Source organism: Callithrix jacchus, chromosome X (genome assembly GCF_049354715.1).
Source record: "Callithrix jacchus isolate 240 chromosome X, calJac240_pri, whole genome shotgun sequence".
In the NCBI taxonomy this organism is placed as follows: domain Eukaryota; kingdom Metazoa; phylum Chordata; class Mammalia; order Primates; family Cebidae; genus Callithrix; species Callithrix jacchus.
In genome coordinates, this window is record NC_133524.1 from 14,968,417 (window position 1) to 14,990,791 (window position 22,375).

A 22,375-nucleotide genomic window follows, 5' to 3' on the forward strand; every position below is an offset into this window, starting at 1 on the left:
CAGGATCCCTTTACTTACTATGTTGAGAATAGACATTATTGTTGGGAGGACAGGCCTAGAAGCCAGTAGACCTTGTAGAAGACTACTGCAATAATTCTGGTGGGAATTATCCTGATGAGCCACCAAAAGGTGGCTCAGACCAACATGTAGTGTTGGACATGGCAAGAAGTGATTAGATTCTGGTTTGAAGCTTGAGCTGATTCTAATTTCTGATACTAGATAGGTTGCATAGCCCCATATAGGTGTAGGAGAGGCTAGAAAATTCAGACTTTCCACATACACATTTGTGACCAGCCAAAACAGGGGTTCTCAAGTATGGTTGATTTACTCATCCAGGAGACATTTGGTAATGTCTGGAGACATTTTTGCTGTCACAGTTCCGGGGAGGGGGGCTACTGGCATCTAGTGGTGAAGGCCATGTATGCAGCTAAACACCATGAAATGCAAAGCTCAGATCCCAAGAACAAATACCTATCTCACCCCAAATGTCAATATTCCTGCAGGTAAGCAACCCTGAACTAAAGAAAGATCCACCATTATGAGAAGAAATAAAGAATGGATTTGGGTGGTAACCAGGAATAGCATAGCCCAACTCAACTCCCTATGGCGCCACCCCAACCATTTACAGGCTGTGACAACATCAGTTCCACAATTTCTGCTCATACCATAACCAAGTTCTCTTTGTTCTCCCTTGCCTATACATTTTCCCCATTACTGGGGATGAAATCTGTCATGAGTAAGAGGCCCTAGTGGCATTTTTTAATGCAGAGGCTTGTAAAAATAACATGTGTGATCAAAGCAGTGAAGGTGATTTTGTATAATAATAGCCAAATGGTATATAGCACCACAGTACAGGTCTTAATTTAAGAGATTTGTGAAGAGAATATTCCATTAATTAGAATTTTAAGACTTAAAATGGATGTTTGGTAATTAGTATACATTTACAGGGATTTTACTTTGCTTGCTAAACCCAAATGAATAGAATATGAGTTCAAATACCATAATGTTATATAAATATTCCTTAGTCTTTTGCTAGGGGTGATAACTAATAAAATCTAATTTATTTGGTAAAATATTTGAATATATCTAATATATACTGACTTCTCATTTACCTAGCTTTATCATTTTGAATTGTAAACAGAGACATAAATAAAAGTCTTTATATTCTAAAATGTTTGTCTATTCCATTTATTATTTTCCTTGCAAAGAAGCATGCACTTTCTTCTAAGGTTCTTAATAGGGCGAATCTAATTTTCACACTATGTGGCCACTCACAAGCTTAATACTTGTCCAAAAACATGGACAGTGTTTCAAAAATAGAATACCTCAGTTATTGAATGACATTGGTAAGCTTAGGTTTGCCCTAATTTTATATAAATCCAATATGCAAAAATAAGCCATATGATAAATAAGCAAGGAAATGACTTTTCAAATAACAAAGTACTTTTTTCATATTACAATTCATTTAAGAAGGCTTTACTTTATACATATATAAATCCAGTGTAGGAATATTCAACCAAATACTATTCTAGGTACTAGGGATATAAAAATATGTCAGAATGGCTCTCGGTGCTTGAAAGTTACATGAAAGAGGCAGACATGTAAATAGCTGAGTTTAATATGATGCCATAGATTTCATTATGGAGACATGTATTACAGGAGGTAAGGAGGAACCCATGGCTCAGGCTCAGGGGTCAAGAAAAGGCATTCTGAATGGAATAATGGCAGAGTGGAATCTTAAAAGACACGAAGGAGTTTACCAAGTAAAAAGAGGAGAGTTATTCTATATAAAGGGAAGCAGTTGATAGTCAAAGGTCATGCAATCCTATGAGAGAAGTAAGTATAAGGCAGGACATGGGAGTCCTTGAATGTCACACAAAGGAGCTTGGGAGTGGTCATTAAGGAGATGAGAAACTGTTGAGAAGTATTAAGTCTTGAAATGGAAACAATGGCCCAATGGCATATATTCCACTACTAAAGTAGAAGGCAGGGACAGCTCCATAATCTGTGCAGCATAGTCTTTGCACTACAGTGCAAAATTAAAATGTAGGTCCCTTGTTTAAAAATTATTATGAATTTCAAAATGGATATAGCAGACCATTAAGCCAAGCACAGGACCCTTCTAAGCAGGCACTGTGTGATTATATAGTATGCAGACTCATAAAGCTGACTCTTTCAGAAGGTCTCAGGGCAGGGGTAGAAAGAAGACAATGAGAGTATTATTTGGATGTTTCTACTTCCTGGTTGGGAAGAAAAATCTTAAATATATCAACCAGCTAGAGATTAGTCTCAAGGCAACATACTAGCCAGCATTATAGACCTATACTCAAAAATTCAGAAAATGGCCAAATGTCCTCTCTCTTCATTTTAAAGATGAGGAAATTGAAGAGCAAAAAAATTGAGGGACTATCCCAAACTCATACATGTAGGATATGGTAAAGATGTGAATTCAACCAGTCTTTCAGATTCTAGCCCAGTGATTTCCTCTGTTCCTCTACAATATCCAGGCTATTTAAAGTGAGTGGAACAGGATAGAAGTTGTTTGAGGGAAAAGATTGATCCAGAGGCTGCAAAAAGGACTACAATTGGTAAAAGAGAGATATCTGCCAGGAGACAACTTCTGTCTTCTCCCCTACCCCAGGGAGCACTTTTTTCTGTGTCCTTACTTAGAATCAAGAGGATCATTCCAAACTCAATTATTTAGTAATGACTAGGAATCAGGCAATGTACTAGAGAATAGGGCTACAGAGTTAATTTTGACATACCCCCAGGAGCTCACCCTCTGGTGAGCAAAGATAATAGTAGAAATCAGCTATCAAAACCCAGAGTCCGTGGGCACCTATCCTTAATATGAATAGGAAGGAATATTAAAGAAAATAATAGAAAAATGGAAATTAATACCTGAAACCAATAGGTAACTAGAAAGTCTTTTTCAAAACAGGAGAATCCTGGGTAACATTGAAAGGTCAAATTGTGCCAAAAAATAATAATAACAAAACAAAACAGGAGAATCATGGATGATTTGCACATCGTCTAGTATGTTTCAACAGTGTTACCATCAATACCTTCACCAACTCTGGAGACTTCAGGCTAAACTGAATCCCAATAAAACTTTGTACATATCTCAAGAATATGCCTATTATACTTTATTTAGTTATTTATGCCCCCTTCAAAAAAAAGCAACAACAAACCTGAGGTGTCCAAAGTTTAGAAGTAGATCTTAATCATCATGTGCTTCCAGAGCCAAGTCCAGTGCCTGCCCTATGATAGGAGCTTCTTTATTCAGCATTACTGCTGATGGTCAGTAAACTGAATGAACTGACAGATGATGTCAGTGTAACTGTGGACACCCTCCAAGTGGAAGACTTGGGTACAGAGAAGCTTTCAGTGCATCAAGTGAGAGAAGCAGGGTTGGCCATATCTAAGAGATACGCATGTCATTTCACTCTTTTATGCTTCTGCCAATTTTTTCACTTAAGAAAGTAAACAAAAAGTAGATATCAAGCCCTTTACCTGGGCTTAATTCTTATATATACTCCTACACACAGTTCTACTTCTCACCGATATTTTTTAATTCAAATAATTAATCTACTTTATAGGACACAGGCTCACTTCTCCAATCAGGTCAGGTTTTGTTTGTATTCATTCACAATCTTTACCTATGTATAAGCCTGTATTTATTTGTAGAGATCATTTTTCTAAGTTTATTTTGTCCTAGAGTTGTATACAGTTATGAGCACATTCAACTCTATAGAATGCAGATATTATAGAAAGGTTAAGTATAAATCACTTTATATGGACTACATCATGAATTAGGTAAGCTTGGGTTTACTAGAAACTGGAAGATCCTTCTATAAAGTAAAAAAAAAAAAATCCACCAGTCATCAAACAAGGATTTATCAAGAATTTTTTGAGCAAGCATTAGATTACTCAGTTATGAATCCAATTTCAAGGAAATCATTCACTAATTTATTGCTTTTACATAGTTCAGATACTTATTTTGAAAGGAAGCATACTTATGTTTGGTATTATAACAGAGAAGGGAGTAAATGTGATTCTCTGAAATGGTACCCCTGAGAATGTCATCAGGTATGACACCGGTTTCCTGCTTAGGCATCATTACTGAGATGAAGTCAAGATGTTTATTTTTCAAGCAGAAGTTACATTCTCTATCAATACGACATTACATTTTAGTGCTGCTAGTTCTTCAGTGATATTATTCCTATAGTAGGGTGGATGTTTGAGCCTTAGGCAGTGATGCCCTATCTCAGATAACTCAGAGAAGATACAGGCAGCTCATTGCAGACAGAGCCACTGGCCAGATTACCTATCTTACAGAGCAGTTTCTACCAACCAACACTGTACTTAGATTGGCATTTTTAGTCCTACTTTAAATTTAGCGGTCAACCAGGGACATATTCAATCCCATATATTTGTAATATTTATCTTACTTTATGCCAGGAATTCTAGGTTCAGATAACTAGCTATTGAAAGTTTAAGATTTTGTCACAATGATGACTCAAATAGCCTGTTCTAGTTACTGTGCTGAATAAACCACCTCCAACTTATTGGCACAAAACCAACAACATTTTATTATGCTCAGGAATTTGTAATGGGCAGAGTATGGATAACTAGTCTCTCCTACAAGATGTCTGAGGTATTAGCTCAGATGACTCAAAGACAGATGGTTACTTGACATCTAGGAGTTAGTCATCTGTAGATTTGTTTGTTCACATGTCTGGTGCGTAGGCTAGGAAAACTCTAAGACTAAGACTGCTAATGAGAGTGCCTACACAGAGCCTTTCCATGTGGCATGACTTCCTCACAGCATAGCAGCCTCAGGGTAGTTGGATTTTTTTATATGGTGTCTGAAGACTCCAATCCCAAGTGTACCAGTGAATATGGCAGAGCTGCATTGCCATTTATGAACTAACACTGGAAGTCATACAGTGTCATCTTCACTGCATTCTATTAGTTACAAGCAAACATAAGCCTGCCCAGATTCAAAGGGAGGCGACATAGACCCCTAACTCTCAATAGGAGCAACTTCAAAGTCACAATGAAGAAACCATGTGAATGGGATATATCATTGTGGCCATCTTTGACAAACACGTTCTGCCACAGTCCACGCTCTTCCCACAACAATTCACATCCCCCCCACATGCAAAACATGCTCACTCCCTTTTCTATAACCCCCAATATTAAATGCACACCTACAGGAATGGTAAAATAGAAAGCTGTTTTTTGTTACTGGTGTTTTCTTTTCTTTTCTGGGTAAGGGAAAATAATTAATGACCTATAAAAGACTTCCATGGGTGAAACACTGATTATAGGTATTGAACTAAAGTGTAGCTCAACCTGAAGAATAGAAGATACTGTCAAACTCTTCATCCAATAAGGGATCAATATCAAAAGTATACAAGAAAGTCAAACAACTCAACAGCAAAAAAATCCAAATAATCCAATTAAAAAATGTAAAAAGTATCTGAATAGACACTTCCCAAAAGAAGACATACAAATGACCAACAGGTATATGAAAGAATGCTCAACACCACTAATCATCAGAGAAAAGCAAATTAAAACCACAACAAAATATCATCTCATCCCAGTTAGAATGGCTATTATCAAAGAGACAAAAAATAACAAATGCCAGCAAAGACGCAGAAGAAAGGGAACTCTTGTAGACTGTTGGTGGGAATATACATTAAAAAAGCCATTATGGAAAACAGTATAGCTCAAAAAGCTAAAAATAGAACTGCCAATTAATCCAGCAATCCCAATACTCGGTCTATATCCAAAGGAAAGGAAATCAGAATGTTAAAGAGATATCTGTAGTCCCATATTTACTGCAGCACTGTTTACAAAAGACATGAAATCAACATACATATCCATCAACAGATAAATGGATAAAGCAAATGTAGTATTCATACACAATGGAGTACTATTCAGTCTTAAAAAATGAAATCCTGTCATTCATAGCAAGATGGGTGAGTTTGGAGGACATTATGTTAAGGAAAATAAGTCAGGCGTAGAAAGAGAAATATTACATTTTCTTACTCATTTGAGGGAGCTGAAAAACTAGATCTCATAGAAGTAGAGAGTAGAATAGTGGTTACCAGAGGAAGGAAGGGTAGGAAGGAGTAGGGAATAAGGGAGAGGTTGATTAGCAGATACAAAAATACAGCTACATAAGAAGAACAAGTTTTAGTATTGTATAGCACTACAGTAAACAATATGTTTTTCAAAGAGCTAGAAGAGAGGATTTTGAGTTTTATCATAATAACAAAATGATTACCGTTTGAGGTGACTGATATGCTAATTAACCTCATTTGATCAGTACACACTGTACACATGTATCAAAATACCACACTGTTTCTCATAAACACGTACAATTCTGTGTCCCTTAAAATATATTTAAAAAAATTCAAGGTACCCGAAAACTCGGGATCTCACCTTGTAAGTCACATGAAACATTTCAGGTTAAGCATTTTGGGTACAGTTAATTATGAAAACCTGGGAACTAAAAGACAAGGTATCTGCTCCACTTATTCAACACACAATGTGGAGATATACAGAGGATAACTGTTACAGACTCTTCCATTCAAAACCAGGGGCAACAAGAGGCACATGGCAGTCACTGGTTAATAGGAATTCTAAAACCTAGAAAGGTCCATGTTGGAAGATCCTTGTTTGGAAGAGATATTTCTTGGTTGTCCTCTCTAGTTTTTGGGTCTGCTCTCTGGACTCTTATTCTGCTATTTGAATCATCTTTTTTTTCTGTAAGAAGGGGCACTTGTTTGCAACTGAGCAACCTTCTTAGCCTATTTCTTGTCTTTAAAGATTAGGAGTCTAAAGACCTCCTTTCACTATATACTGTCTTTGTTGTTTTCAGTCTAAATATACAATTCCTTAAAAATGGTTCAGAGCAGGACCGGGCATGGTGACTGATGCCCGTATTTCCAGCATTTGGGGAGACCAAGATGGGAGGACTGCTTGAGTCCAGGAGTTTGAGATCAACCTGGGATATACAGTTGATATCTACAAAAAATTAGCCAGGCATGGTGGCACATGACCCGTCAAACTTGGGAGGCTAAGGCAAAGGATCACTTGAGCCTGGGTAGTCAAGGCTGCAGTGAGCCATGATCATGGCACTGTACTTCCAGCCTGGGTGACAGAGTGTGACCCTGTCTCCAAAGAAACCTGTTGGGGCTTATGTATAAATTTATTATCCACTTCATTAGACAAAAGCTATACTCACAAATATTTTTAAGATAAGCCCTATTTTAGTTAGACAGGAGGAATAAATTTTAGAGATGTATTGCATAGCACAGTGACTATAGTTAATAATAATGTATACTTAAAAATTGCTAAAAGTAGATTTTAAATGTTCTCACCACAAAAAAATGATTAGTATGTGAAGTAATGGATATGTTAATTACCTTGAGTTAATTATTCCACAACAAAACATTGCATTATACTCCATAAATATATACAATTATTGTCAATCACAAGCCCTTGTTATCTTAGGCTCCCTATGAGTTATGCTGTGTGGCCCAACATTATTAATATTCATAGGAGCTTATTGTTTAGAGGAGATAGTCTGTAAGGCATGTTCTTATGATCCTTATAAATCCTATTCTCTGTCTGACAGAGCTTATAAGGTGCTGCTTTAGATATTTCTCAGGTTTTAACAAAGAATCGTGTAGTCCCACCTTGTATGTGGTTTTTTTCACTGAGGCCTGTTCTGATTTGAGGACACTTTGCAGGCTGAAAAGACTTATTCTGGATCCTTTACATTTCCTCCAACTTCTACTTGGACACTTAATAGCCTGTTTGTCAGTTCTTTGTCCTCTCTCAGTTTGGTATTAGCATCTAAAAGTCAAGCAGTATCCCCAGTGCTCTACCTGGAAGTCTCCTTAGCTAGATCATCAGTTCGATTACGTATATTTTCTATTTTCCATGTTATCACATGAAACAAAGTTGGTAAACTTTTCCCTGTCCTCCAGCTTTCAATAGCAATTACATTTCTCTCCTCCCAGCCTTCCAACAATCTCCCTGAGGTCCTTCCAGTTTTTGCCTGCTGCCTGGTTCCAAAGATAATGCCACAACATTTCAGTTTCTGATACATCACCAATTATCTGCACAGCTGTCTGTTACTGCGTAATAAATCATCCATATCTTGGTGGCTTAAAACAATAATAAGCAGTTCATTATCTCACACTTTCTGTGAGTCAAGAATTTGGGAAGATCTCAGCTAGGCAGCTGTGGTTTGTGGTGTCTCCTTTTGGTGCAGTCAGACAGTGGCTGGAGCTGGAACAGCTGGGAGTTGGCCAGGCATCATTCTCTCTTCATGTAGTCCCAGGGCTTTTCCATTTGATTTCTCCCCATGAGCTACTTTGAGTTCTTCACAGCATGGTGGTCTTAGGGCAGCCAGACAGCTGACATCATAGTTCCAAGCATCAGCTCCAGGAAACCAGAATTGGAGCTTCATCACTTTTTATGACCTAGCCTTAGAAGTTATGTAGTGTCACTTCTACCATATTCTGTTAATTAGGAGGGAGTCACAAGCCCACTCAGACTCAAGTGGAGGGGATATAGATCCCATGTATCAATGGAAAGAGTGTCAATGATAATATTGTTAAAAAGCATATGGGATGAGAGATATTGTTGTGACTATCTTTGCCAAACACAATGTAATACAGTCTGTGACTTTTATATGACATATGGAAGCATGCAGAGGAGAAAGAAGTGGGAACTGCTTCTCTTCTCTTTGCTTTGCCAACATGCCACTATGCTATCCACAGACAAGTTTGAGAGGGCCCTGCAGGATGAGTGTAGGGGATCTCACCAGATGACCCAAACCATGGGTACTCCATAAAGCTTTCTTTGGAATATTTAGCTGACATGCAGAATGATACTTATAATTTCATTTTATTCTCAGCATCAGAGAAAAGATTTATTCTGAATCCAAAATTATTTCTAAGTATTGCCATATCTTGGAAGAACTTGAAAAGTATTTAAAAGAATAATTTTGACTCAGTTTTTTCATTGCATTATTGGTCTTTGTCATTTGGTACGCTTTTGCAGTGGCTGGTACTTGTTCATTTCCATGTTTAAGCATTCCTATACACCAATAACAGAAAACAGAGAGACAAATCAAGAGCGAACTCCCATTCACAATTGTTACAAAGAGAATAAAATACCTAGGAATACAACTAACAAAGGATATAAAAGACTTCTTCAAGGAGAACTACAAATCACTACTCAAGGAAATAAGAGAGGACACAAGCAGATGGAAAAACATTCCATGCTCATGGTTAGGAAGATTCAATATCATGAAATTTAATGCTATCCCCATCAAGCTACCAATGACCTTCTTCACAGTACTGGAAAAAAAACACTTTAAACTTCATATGGAACCAAAAGAGAGCCTGCATAGCCAAAACAATCCTAAGCAAAAAGAAAAAGGCCAGAGGCATCACACTGCCTGATTTCAAACTATACTACAAGACTACAGTAATCAAAACAGCATGGTACCAGTACCAAAACAGAGACATAGACAAATGGAACAGAACAGAGGCTTCTGAAGCAACACCACACATCTACAACCATCCGATCTTGACAAACCTGACAAAAACAAGCAATGGAGAAAGGAATCCCTGTTTAATACATGGTATTGGGAAAACTGGCTAGCAATGTGCAGAAAGCAGAAACTGGACCCCTTCCTGTCACCTTACACTAAAATTAACTCCAGATGGATTAAAGACTTAAACATAAGACCTAACACCATAAAAAACCTAAAAGAAAACCTAGGCAAAACCATTCAGGACATAGGCATAGGCAAGGGGCTTCATGACTAAAACACCAAAAGCAATGGCAACAAAAGCCAAAATAGACAAATGGGATCTAATTAAACTTCAGAGCTTCTGTACAGCAAAAGAAACATTAGAGTGAACCAGCAACCAACGGAATGGGAAAAAATTTTTGCAATCTACCTATCTAACAAAGGGCTAATATCCAGAATCTACAAAGAACTAAAACAGATTTACAAGAAAAAACAAACCCATTCAAAAGTGGGGAAAGGATATGAACAGACACTTTTCAAAAGAAGACATAGATGAGGCCAACAAACAAATGAACAAATGCTCATCATCACTGTCATTAGAGAAATGCAAATCAAAACCACATTGGGATACCATCTCACGCCAGTTAGAATGGTGATAATTTAAAAAAATCTGGAGACAACAGATGCTGGAGAGGATGTGGAGAAATAGGAACACTCTTACACTGCTGGTGGGAGTGTAAATTAATTCAACCATTGTGGAAGACAGTGTGGTGATTCCTCAAGGACCTAGAAATAGAAATTCCACTTGACCCAGCAATCCCATTACTGGGTATATATCCAAAGGACTATAAATTGTTCTATTATAAAGACACGTGCACACGTACGTTCATTGCAGCCCTGTGCACAATAGCAAAGATTTGGAACCAACCCAAATGCCCATCAATGATAGACTGGACAAGGAAATTGTGGCACATATACACCAGGGAATACTACGTACCATAAAAAACAATGAGTTCATGTCCTTTGTAGGGACTTGGATGAATCTGGAAACCATCATTCTCAGCAAACTGACACAAAAACAGAAAACCAAACAACGTATGTTCTCACTTATAGGTGGGTAACAAACAATGAAAACACATGGACTCAGGGAGAGGAGAATCACACACTGGAGTCAGTTGGCTGGGGGCTAGGGGACAGACAGCAGGGGGTGGGGAGGGATAAGGTGGAGAGAAATGCTGGATATAGATGAAGGGGGAATGGAGGCAGCAAACCACCACGTTATGTATGCACCTATGCAACAACCCTGCACATGTACCCCAGAACCTAAAGTACAATAATAAAAAAAAAGAATAATTTTAACTGTATTGGCTAATGGCTGATTTTAGCATAAGTCACAATCAGTATTTTTTTGTCTTGCAAACAGTTTGGGGTTAAAAAAGCTACCAGTCATGCATTAAAATATAACCAAATATATGCCTCCAGCTGAGATCTCTCTCTGAGTTATAGACTGTCCATTTCAATCACCTACCCTATGTATCTATTTGAATGTCTCAAGTGGGTCAATCATAATGTTTTCCCCCAACTTAATGTGATCCTCTTTTGGTGCCTTCTTTCTCACTGAATGGCATTATTATCTATCTAGTGGTTTAAACTGGAGATTAACCTTGACAACTTCCAATCCATCTCTAAGATCTACCAATTGCCCCTCTATGTCTACAGTTGCCACACTGTTCTCCACCTACACCACCACCCATTAAGTTCAAATCATTCTCTCTCATCTGGACCACTGCTGTAGCTTTCTAACAAGTCTTCCTGGGTTCACTTTTGCCTTCTCTAGCCAGTCATCCACATGGCAACCAAAGTGATTTATTTCAACATGCTAATCTAGTAATGTCATGCAATCCCCATTAAAAGCCAGCAATGGCTCCCCTTGGTTCTGAAAATAAAGCTCCATCAAACACTGGTTTACAAGGCCCTATATGATGTAGTCCCTGGTTCATTTCTGAAACACTGTCTCACTCCAAATTCCCCCTGTATTCCAGGCCTCAATTGCATCCCTTAATTGCAGCAAACCCTCCTATCTCAGACATAACCAAACCCTGCCTTCACCACTTTAATGCCTCTCATTTTTCATATCTCTAATGAAATATCACTTCCTAGGAGAAAAGCTTCTCTTATCTGTCAGATTAGACCAGGACCCCATTTAGTGAGCTCTCATAGCATCTTATAATTTTCCTTCAGATTCTTTATCATAGTTAGTAATTATATATTCATGTGATTATTTTACTGTTTGCCTTCATCTCAAGTTTGCAAACTCCTTGAAGGTAAGAATCAAATCCATTTTGCTCATCATTGGATCCCCAGCACAATGCCTGGCACCTCTGCAAGCCTCTTCCAACCACTCAATCTAAAACACTCCCTTCTCTGCCATTTTCCTATCTTAAGTCTCTTACCTCAACTGTTTTCTTTTTTCAAAGCACCCATCATTATCTGTGTGTATGTGTGTCTTGTATGTATATACATCTATATATGTATATATGTATGTATATGTGTATATACATAAATATGTTTGTATATGTGTGTATAAATTATTTACTTGTTACTGTTTCCCCCTCCAGAATGTAAATTCAAAAAAAAAGTCGGAGACTTTTGTATTCTTGTTCACTGTTCTATCTCTACCACACACCTGGCACATAATAGGTACTCAATAAATATTTGTTAAAATATTAGAAACAAGCTAGGCACTATGGCTTATGCCTGTATCCCAGCACTTTGGGAGGCCAAAGTGAGTGCATCGCCTGAGGTCGGGAGTTTGAGACGAGCCTGCCCAAATGGTAAAACCCCGTCTCTACTAAAAATATAAAAGTTAGCTGGGCATGGTGGTAGGTGCCTGTAATCCTAGCTACTCGGGAGACTGAGGCAACAGAATCACTTGAACCTGGGAAGTGGAGGTTGCAGTGAGCTGAGATCATGCTATTGCACTCCAGCCTGGGCGATGAAAGCAAAACTCTGTCTTTAAAAAAAAAAAGTGAATGGCACATGCTAAAGAAATAAATCCTGGAAGTTTCTTCTTTAAAAATTAATGATAAAAATATGCTACACTGAAAAAGAGATAATACATTGACATGCTTTTCTTTGGAAAAATTGCATTTCACAATCTGCCCCAAATGACACTTTGACAGTTTTAATTCATTTCAGCACGTCATTAAGCAACAAGGGGCTATATTTGGTTTATTTCAACTTTGTTGTTCTGCAAAGCTTAGTCAGATTCTTCATCCATAATCTTAAATGGAAGCCATTTTTGATTTGATAGGAGTAAAAATGTACACAGATCAAACACCAGAGACTTTGGAATCATTTTTAGAATCCGACAGACCTGGATTTGAATTTCAGCTTCAACATGTATTAGCACTATAACTATGGAAAGCCACATAACTTTTCTTGGCCTCAGTTTTCCCAGGAATCATGCGACTTGAGGGGTCAGTTCAGTAATAGGACTGACGATAGTTTCAAGTGAATGGTACAGACTCTTAATCAATGAATGCTATCCATTTATTATTCATGTCTATTCCCATGATACAAGAGGAAATTGAAGCCCTAAGAGTTGAAGAAAATGTCTCAAGGCCATTCCCCTTATATGCAGGTAATAGAAATTACCAGGTCTGTGATTAAGCATCATTCAACCATCATTTGCTTGGGAGCCTTTTTCAGTGAAAACCCACCATGTTTGGACAAATACTGCTTCCTAAGAAGAACCAGAGTCTATTATGTCCTTGCATTGAGTGAGACTCTCTACAACCTTTAGTTCTAACTGAGAAATTTCCTGTTCCAACAGAAAGGAGTCTTAGTCCAATAAAAAAATCTGGGTGAGAAATGTGATGGAAATATTTTCCCCAACCCAATTTTTCAGAGTTGTTTTATTTCCTATCACAACAATAAAAGAAAAATTACAAATATAGACTCCACTAAAATGTTTTAGTTTGTAAGTACCATGTTCTTTAATTATATTGAAATCATTTGCTTATGACAATTCGCTACAGTGCAATTCTGGTGGGCTTTTTCCAATTTCACAATGAGACAAGAATTATTCTAAACATAAGAAACAGCAAATTTTACAATAAGTAAAACTGATGCATAAAATAGATAAAATTAGATAATAACTTTCAAGTAAGCTACATAGTGCCATGGCAGCACTTCACACAGCAGACAGGATTAAGGAGACCTTATCAAAGTGGGATATAAAAATTGCATGTATTGAAACCTTGACTGGATGGTCCATTTTCTGAGAGAATTTAATCAGTGAATAACAAAAGAGGGTCAGCTAGAAGTGTTTATTGCTCAGTTACTAAAGATGGAAGATGATCGATAATTAACTGAGTTTCTGGCTAGTTAGAAGAAATGGAGGATATATGCCTAAAATTAATTCTTTCTAAACTGGAAGGACCTAACTGACTCTACTCAGTTAGGTGCTCAACTCAGCTGTGCCTACAGATTGTTCTTTATTTTAGTTTCAGTTTATCCATGACTCAAGCTCATTTCATATAGGAATCTTGTCATATTACCATAACATTTTATTCTGAACCTGCTAGAAAAGCAATTAGTCATTTATTATAACACAAAAAAATTCAAATTGGTTGCAATTATGTTTTCTGAATAAAACCATCTCCTTTGATGTGAATATCATAAAGTTCTATATTTAAAAGGCATTGAATGCATCATAATGGTAAATAAGAAGACCCTTAAACTAGCATTTACACATCCTGCATATAAAAACTTAAATGGATAATTTTTACCCACAACAGATTTATATTTGTGGCAGAGAATTTTAAAGAATTGATTTAATTAGTTATAACTATGCCCAGAAGCATAATTTGAAACAGTGTTGAATGAATGAGGAAAGTATTTTTAAGTACAGGGAAAACCCTCTTAACATTCCCTTTCATTCATTATTAGCAAATGTTTATTAAGCACCCACAGTTTGCATGACAATGCACAATATAATGAGATTCTAACCTGGCATCCTTCTATTCTAGCTCTGGTAGTTAATTGAATGAGATAATCTTTTCAGCTGTCCATTCACAGTATGTGATGAAAGACTATAGAAATCAAATGAATGAGTCGGTCTGAAAAGACATGTGGACATGTATATTTGTTTCCTCTTGCTTTGTGTGCTAAAAACAGTTTACTACCTACCTACCCTTTCTATTTCTTTAGTGCCTTCTGAATTTGAAAGAACATTATCTTAGACAGTGAACTATATGCTTAATTGTGAGTTTCTGAAGGTTTATAGAGGTGAGAACTGTAATTTGCAAGATTCTGCAGATATGGAAAGGAAAAAAACAGCACAGTAAATTCGGGCAGATAAGAAGAAAGGTATTTTGAGGGGTTGTTTCTATTTGAATAGTAATTTTAGACTTAATAATATAGAATAGGTTGTACATTTTAGAGATGGACATCAGAATTCATCTAGACCACTGGTTTTCAACATTTGACATTAGAGTCACTGGATCTTTAAAAACATAGATCCTAAGTTCTCATCCCCAGAGACTGATCTAGAAGGGGCTGGGAGAGGAGGCAGGCATACATATATTTGTAAAATTTCCCCAGCAGCCAAAGCTGAAACACACAGATCCAGCGCAGCCTTGACATTTTTGGCATGAGGTCCCTGAGGCCTTGAAAGATTAAGTAGCTTGCCTAAGGTCAACACAGCTTAGAAGCCTTGGAGCAGGCAAAGAACAGAAATATCCAAATTCCCAGAGCAGATCTCTCTTTACTAAACCAACGGGCATCATTTTTACTTTACTCAAATGCTGGCTGAGATCTAATTATCAGTTAGTAGTAGTTCGGAAGTCCAAGACTGCCTATAACAAGTCCCCTCCTCCTAATGACCTATGTGTGCTTCCTTTTCTTGCTAAGCACTAAATACGTCTTCACACACTTATGAGGACACTGATGACACTGTAATAATTAATATATCTGGTTATTCTACATTTTGAAAGGCTTCACTTATTTGAAACTTTTCCATCCATAAAATATATCATTGATATTTTAAGGCAAAGAACACAGATTTAATATTTGAATCTGGGTCCCATTTAAGCCTTCATTATCGAGTTTATATAGCTGAACACATGGAAGTACTCAGATGTTAGGCTGGATTTTGTTAGCTGACTTCCTGTATGATAATACCTTTAATTTTGCCCCTTCCGCCAGATTCTGAAAGCCCCATGCAGGTAGAGCCCTTGCCCAACTTCATCCATTGTCCCCCAGCACCTAGTACAATGCTTGTCACACAGGCAACACTCAACAATTAATGGTTGAATTAAAAATCCCTTATTATATTTTGTTAAGAAATGAGAGAGAATGCCTTTAGCCAATGTGTATAGGACAATCCCATATAAATAAAAGTATGGAAAGATGGCTTTATAAAATAATACTTTTACAGTTACTTTTTAAGGAGCTTTGGTCTGATTTTTGTGATATAATGGTCTGATTAAATGTTACAACTAGGTCGAGGCAGGAAAATCATGTGAGCCCAGGAGTTCAAGACTAGACCTAGCAACAGAGTGGGACCCCATCTCTACAAAAAGTTAAACAAAAAATTAGCTTGGCATGGTGACTCATAACTGTAGTCCCACCTACTCAGGAGTCTGAGGCAGGAGGATCACTTGAGCCTGGGAGGTCAAGGCTGCAGTGAGCTGTGATCATGCCAGTTCACCCCAGCCTGAGCAACAGAGTGAGACTCTGTCTCAAAAAATAATAATAATAAAGGTTATAATTAATGATTTTTATTGGAAGTACTAGGTACATTCATTAATAAGATCTACTAATGTATCAAGCAAGTGAGGTTTCTGTTTTCTAGACTGATTTTCCTAGAGATCAAATTTACATGGTGAAGGATGACATGGAATATTTGGCAACTATTCACACTTGCTATCTCTCCAGCTCAAATTCCAAGTCACTGCCACGTTGCAATGCAATGTTCAGCCATGTTTAGGCCTGGCTTCACCAGAGATACTCTTATCACAATGGACAATGTCAATAAATCAAAGCCTCAGAGACTCTGCTGAATACTCTTCTTCATTTTCAGGCTGCATGTATCTCCCACAAAGGGAGGTGGCACCTGGGTACTACACTAATCTAGCTAAATGAGCCACTTGGAAGCAAATCTGTTCTGCTTTCCAGGTTTTGCAGCTGCTCATCTGAGCATGTATACTATAATCTAACCTACCTATTCTGAAGTCCTTGCACTTCTCTTTAAACTGTTACATGCGCTTTCATTCCCTATTTTGCACATGATACAGTGTAATTAACTGAAATAGCTCTTCTTACCTTCCTTACCTCTCCAGGGATCTGCTGTTGAACTTACAAAACTCATTTAAGTACACAAGGTACAATTTGTCCTTGCTGTACCATTCATTTGAGTTACAGTTAGGCAGTCATTCATATTATAAGTCCTTCATTTAGTATACCTTTTATGTGTGGCTGAAGACAATACAGACATGCAGTAAGCACTAATAAAATAAAATTAACACCAAGTTTCCTTGTCTTTTGGGAAACGTAACTGTTATTATTATCTGGCAAGATAGAGTTCAGTGCCTCTGGTGACTCAGAGGAGTTGCTATTATTGTGGAAGGCAGTAATCTAGTTACAGAAGAAGATTATTTAATTGATGGCAGTTTACAGCTAAGTCATTTCAATCCCACCTTTTCAGCCCCATCATTTGACCCCCTCCTTTGACCTAACCACACACCCGATTCCATACATTTTTAAGGCCTTTACACCAAGGAATAAATATAATTTTTGTCCTTTACATCAAGGAATACAATTTTTCAGACTTTTATATAATTTATGTAGAAATAATCAATACAAATATAAATGACATCAGCTAAAATGACACATTTAAACATGATAGAGATGATTCAGTAGCCAAATTTTGAAAATCAACACTGGAAAAACAAAATTATTAATGAATATTTAATCTCCGCTATATAACTGAAATGAACAAGAGGGCTGGAAGGGGAACAGGTGTATATTCAAGGGGCTTATCTTAGATGTAACATCAGCATTAAAGCTAATGTTAATGGAGGAACTGCACTGTGCATGAACCACAATACTATAAGTTACTTGGGCACATAGCACAAGCTCAGTACGTTTTCTGAATGAATGAATGAATGAATGAATGGTCTTCTTCAGAGATTTACAGTGTAACATTGGGATTTAGAGAACTGCTTTAAAATCTCTATTCACATCTAGGGATTAATAAACTAGATTTTTGGAAAGTCAGTACTGAAGACACTGTAGGTCTTTCTGTTTGTTAATTACTTAAAATGACCACAAAGTCATTATTCTTACCCTTAATTTCTCAGTCTGAAAAGTTAATGAACTGTATCTGTTCCATGAATAATTAAGTTGAACTTGAAAGAGAACTCCCTATTCCAAAAGCCTCCCACACCACCAGTTAACTGTGATTTATCTTTTTACTTCTAAAGAATTTTAAGCATCTTCCACCTAACTTGACTGACAACCAATCTGTACTTCCTCTGTCTTTATTCTGTCAGGAAGAAGATGTTACTCGTGAAAGTCGTTTTAATTTTAGTGGTTATGGAATGGGTCACTGCCTCCAAGTGAAAGATGGAACAGCTGTCAAGGCCACACCTGCCAACCCACTCCCACAACCCCCAAAAGATGCAGATGCTATTAAGAAGAAGTTTGTGGACCGCGCAAAAAGGATTGACACAATATCTCGAGCTGCCTTCCCATTGGCCTTCCTCATTTTCAACATCTTTTACTGGATCACATACAAGATCATTCGGCATGAAGATGTCCACAAGAAATAGATGTGCCCTACAGACCCTGGGACCTTCTTGCCTCAGTGTTGTGCTTGTAAATACACAGTGAAATTGTCTTTATATCATCACTTTGACAGAGGAGAAGATTGAGGGAGGGGGGAGGGAGGGTCATGGGGGTGGGTTTCCTGGCACCTACATGAAAAAAGACAAGTTATATGGGCGATGAAGAAAACTGCACAAAATTAAGGGGTTGCAGAATCACGGGAGCATAATTCCCTTCCATAGTCTTTAGCATTGTTCTTTCAGTCAGACATGATATGTACATCAGTCAGACATGATACACGGAGTCAAGTTCTTAAGGGCTGTCTGCCTTTTGGTCCTTTTGGTTTGGTTTGGCTCGGAATAATTATGGTACTGAAAAGTTAGCTACACACACCCCTCTCAAAAATGCTTAACCATCTGACCACAGTGACTAGCCTATAGTGAGTTGAGGACCAAACTTTTTCAGGAAAATGCTGCCTCATTTTTAAAAACAAGCCTCCTAAGCTATGTTCTTTACAATGTCTGTAATTAGTGTTTCACCTGAGAAATCCTTTTGTGGATCATAAATTATTTCTACTTATCCAGTAAATAACAATGACAAAGTAAACGCCAATGACAAAAAAATTTCTATTTTACTGTCCATATAGGTGTGCATTTTAATATTATTTTTCTTTCTAAGATAAAATTTTGAAGTTTAAATTGTGTATTGTGTAATTAATTTGATAGTGTACACTCTTAACAATAAATGCCCACTTTATTTTATATCTGAGTTAGCGTACTATATATATATATATATATATATATATGTATTTTTGCTTTGGCTATATTTACCTGTGACTTTAGTCACCCAACTGTGACTCAACCATTGCAGCTACTCAGCTACAGTATTTGTGGAGATGGTGTGTCCTGAACAGTGTAGCTCAGGTCAGCTTGAACTTTCCATTTCTGCTCACATTGTAGGTGTAACTACTAGTCCTAATGTTAACTGACCCATGATTTCTACTGTCAATCTAAGTGAACATTGTTTTAAATATTCTTAACTAACTTAAAGAATTTTAAAATGGTACTGTGATTTTCATAACCCGTTGCCTTTTTGGTACCAGAGCTTCGTGGTTTGAATCCTGGCTACATGTTTTAAGTAAGAAAAAAAAAAAAAAGACGTATTTTTGCTTACTCAGATAAAAGACAACCTGTAAAAATATAAGGAAATAATTAAATTTTACATGTGCTGTACAAGGGATTATTTTAAAAAGCATTTGTTGAATTTCAATAAAGCTATGTGTGCCACAAACTTCTCTAGAGGCTTTCACTTTCATTTTTGAATTAAAACGTAGATTTTTTATTTGAAAACTTTTGTTACTATACTTTAAGTTCTGGGATACATGTGCAGAATGTGCAGGTTTGTTACATAGGGATATATGTGCCTTGGTGGTTTGCTGCACCCATTCACCCATCATCTACATTAGGCATTTCTTCTCCTAATGCTATCCTTCCCTAGCACCCCACCCCCTGACAGGCCCATTGTGTGGGTTCCTCACCCTGTATCCATGTGTTCTCATTGTTCAACCACCACTTACGAGTGAGAACATGCAGTGTTTGGTATTCTGTTCCTGTGTTAAGTTTGCTGAGAATGATGATTTCCAGCTACATCCATGTCCCTACAAAGGGCATGAACTCATCATTTTTTATGGCTGCATAGTATTCCATGGTGTATATGTACCACATTTTCTTTATCCAGTCTATCATCGATGGGCATTTGGGTTGGTTCCAAGTCTTTGCTATTGTGAACAGTACTGCAGTAAATATATGTGTGCATGTATCTTTATAGTAGAATGATTTATACTCCTTTGGGTATATACCCAGTAATAGGATTGCTGGGTCAAATGGTATTTCTGCTTCTAGATCCTTGAGGAATCACCACACCGTCTTCCACAATGGTTGAACTTATTTACACTCCCACCAGCAGTGTAGAAGTGTTCCTATTTCTCCACATCCTCTCCAGCATCTGTTGTTTCCTGACTTTAATGATCTCCATTCTAACTGGTGTGAGATGGTATCTCAATGTGGTTTTGATTTGCATCTCTCTAATAACAAGTGATGATAAACTTTTTTTTCACATTTGTTTGGCCACATAAATGTCTTCTTTTAAGAAGTGTCTGTTCATATCTTCTGTCCACTTTTTGATGAGGTTTTTCTTTCTTGTAAATTTCTTAAAGTTCTTATATATTCTGGATATTAGCCCTTTGTCAGATGGAGCAATTGCAAAAATTTTCTCCCATTCTGAGGGTTGCCTGTTAAGTCTGATGATAGTTTCTTTTGCTCTGCAGAAGCTCTTTAGTTTACTTAGATCCCATTTCTTAGATTTTTGATTTGAAAACTTTTGTTACTATAAGTTCTGTATTTTGGCTTTTGTTGCTATTGCTTTTGGTGTTTTAGTCATGAAGTCTTTGCCCATGCCTATGTCCTGAATGGTATTGCATAGATTTTTTTCTAGGGATTTTATGGTTTTATGTCTTACATTTATGTCTTTAATCCATCTTGAGTTAATTTTTATATAAGGTATAAGGAAGGGGTCCAGTTTCAGTTTTCTGCATATGGCTAGCCAGTTTTCCCAACACCATTTATTAAATAGGGAATACTTTCCCCATTGCTTGTTTTTGTCAAGTTTGTTGAAGATCAGTTGGTTGTAGATGTGTGGTGTTATTTCTGAGGCCTCCATTCCGTTCCACTGGTCTATACATCTGTTTTAGTACCATGCTGTTTTGATTACTGTAGCCTTGCAGTATACTTTGAAGCCAGGTAGGATGATGCCTCCAGCTTTGTTCTTTTTGCTTAGGATTATCTTGGCTATACAGGCTCTTTTTTTGGTTCCATAGGAAATTTAAAGCAGTTTTTTCTAATTCTGTGAAGAAAGTCAATGGTAGCTTGATGGGGATAGAACTCAATCTATAAATTACTTTGGCCAGTATGGCCATTTTAACAAAATTGCTTCTTCCTATCAATGAGCATGGAATGTTTTTCCATTTGTTTGTGTCCTCTCTTATTTCCTTGAGCAGTGGTTTGTAGTTCTCCTTGAAGCATCCTTCACGTCCCTTGTTAAGTTGTATTCCTAGGTATTTTATTCTCTTTGGAGCAATTGTGAATGGGAGTTCACTCATGATTTGGCTCTCTATTTGTCTATTATTGATATATAGCACATGATTTTGTATCCTGAGGCTTTGCTGAAGTTGCTTATCAGCTTAAGGAGATTTTGAGCTGAGACAATGGGGATTTTTTTTTTTTTTTTTTGAGACAGAGTTTCGCTCTTGTTACCCAGGCTGGAGTGCAATGGCACGATCTTGGCTCACCACAACCTCCGCCTCCTGGGTTCAGGCAATTCTCCTGCCTCAGCCTCCTGAGTAGCTGGGATTACAGGCACGCACCACCATGCCCAGCTAATTTTTTGTATTTTTAGTAGAGACGGGGTTTCACTATGTTGACCAGGATGGTCTCGATCTCTTGACCTCATGATCCACCCACCTTGGCCTCCCAAAGTGCTGGGATTACAGGTTTGAGCCACCGCACCCAGCCGACAATGGGGTTTTCTAAATATACCATCATGTCATCTACGAACAGAGACAACTTGACTTGCTCTCTTGCTATTTGAAGACCCTTTATTTCTTTCTCTTGCCTGATTGCCCTGGCCAGAACTACCAATACTATGTTGAATAGGAGTGGTGAGAGAGGGCAACCTTTCGTTGTGCCGGTTTTCAAAGGAAATGCTTACAGCCATTGCCCAGTGTAATATTGGCTATGGTTTTATCATAAATACCTCTCATTATTTTGAGATACATTCCATCAATACCTAGTTTATTGAGTGTTTTTAGCATGAAGGGGTGTTGAATTTTATTAAAGGCCTTTTCTGCATTTATTGAGATAATCATGTGTTTCTGTCATTGGTTCTGTTTATGTGATGGATTACATTTATTGATTTGCATAT

At 37.4% G+C, this 22,375-nt stretch overlaps 1 protein-coding gene across 5 annotated transcripts in view; it reads left to right on the forward strand.

Moving 5' to 3' along the window:
* GLRA2 (glycine receptor alpha 2) overlaps positions 1 to 19,687 on the forward strand; it is a 217,773-nt gene extending 198,086 nt beyond the window's left edge. For all 5 annotated transcript variants that reach the window (XM_002762634.7, XM_078363906.1, XM_002762633.5 and 2 more), the window contains one exon: positions 18,124 to 19,687. In XM_002762634.7, coding sequence (XP_002762680.1) covers positions 18,124 to 18,402 — 279 coding nt within the window. In that variant the 3' untranslated portion in view covers positions 18,403 to 19,687. The remainder of the gene's footprint in view (positions 1 to 18,123) is intronic.
* Positions 19,688 to 22,375: the final 2,688 nt, after the last annotated feature.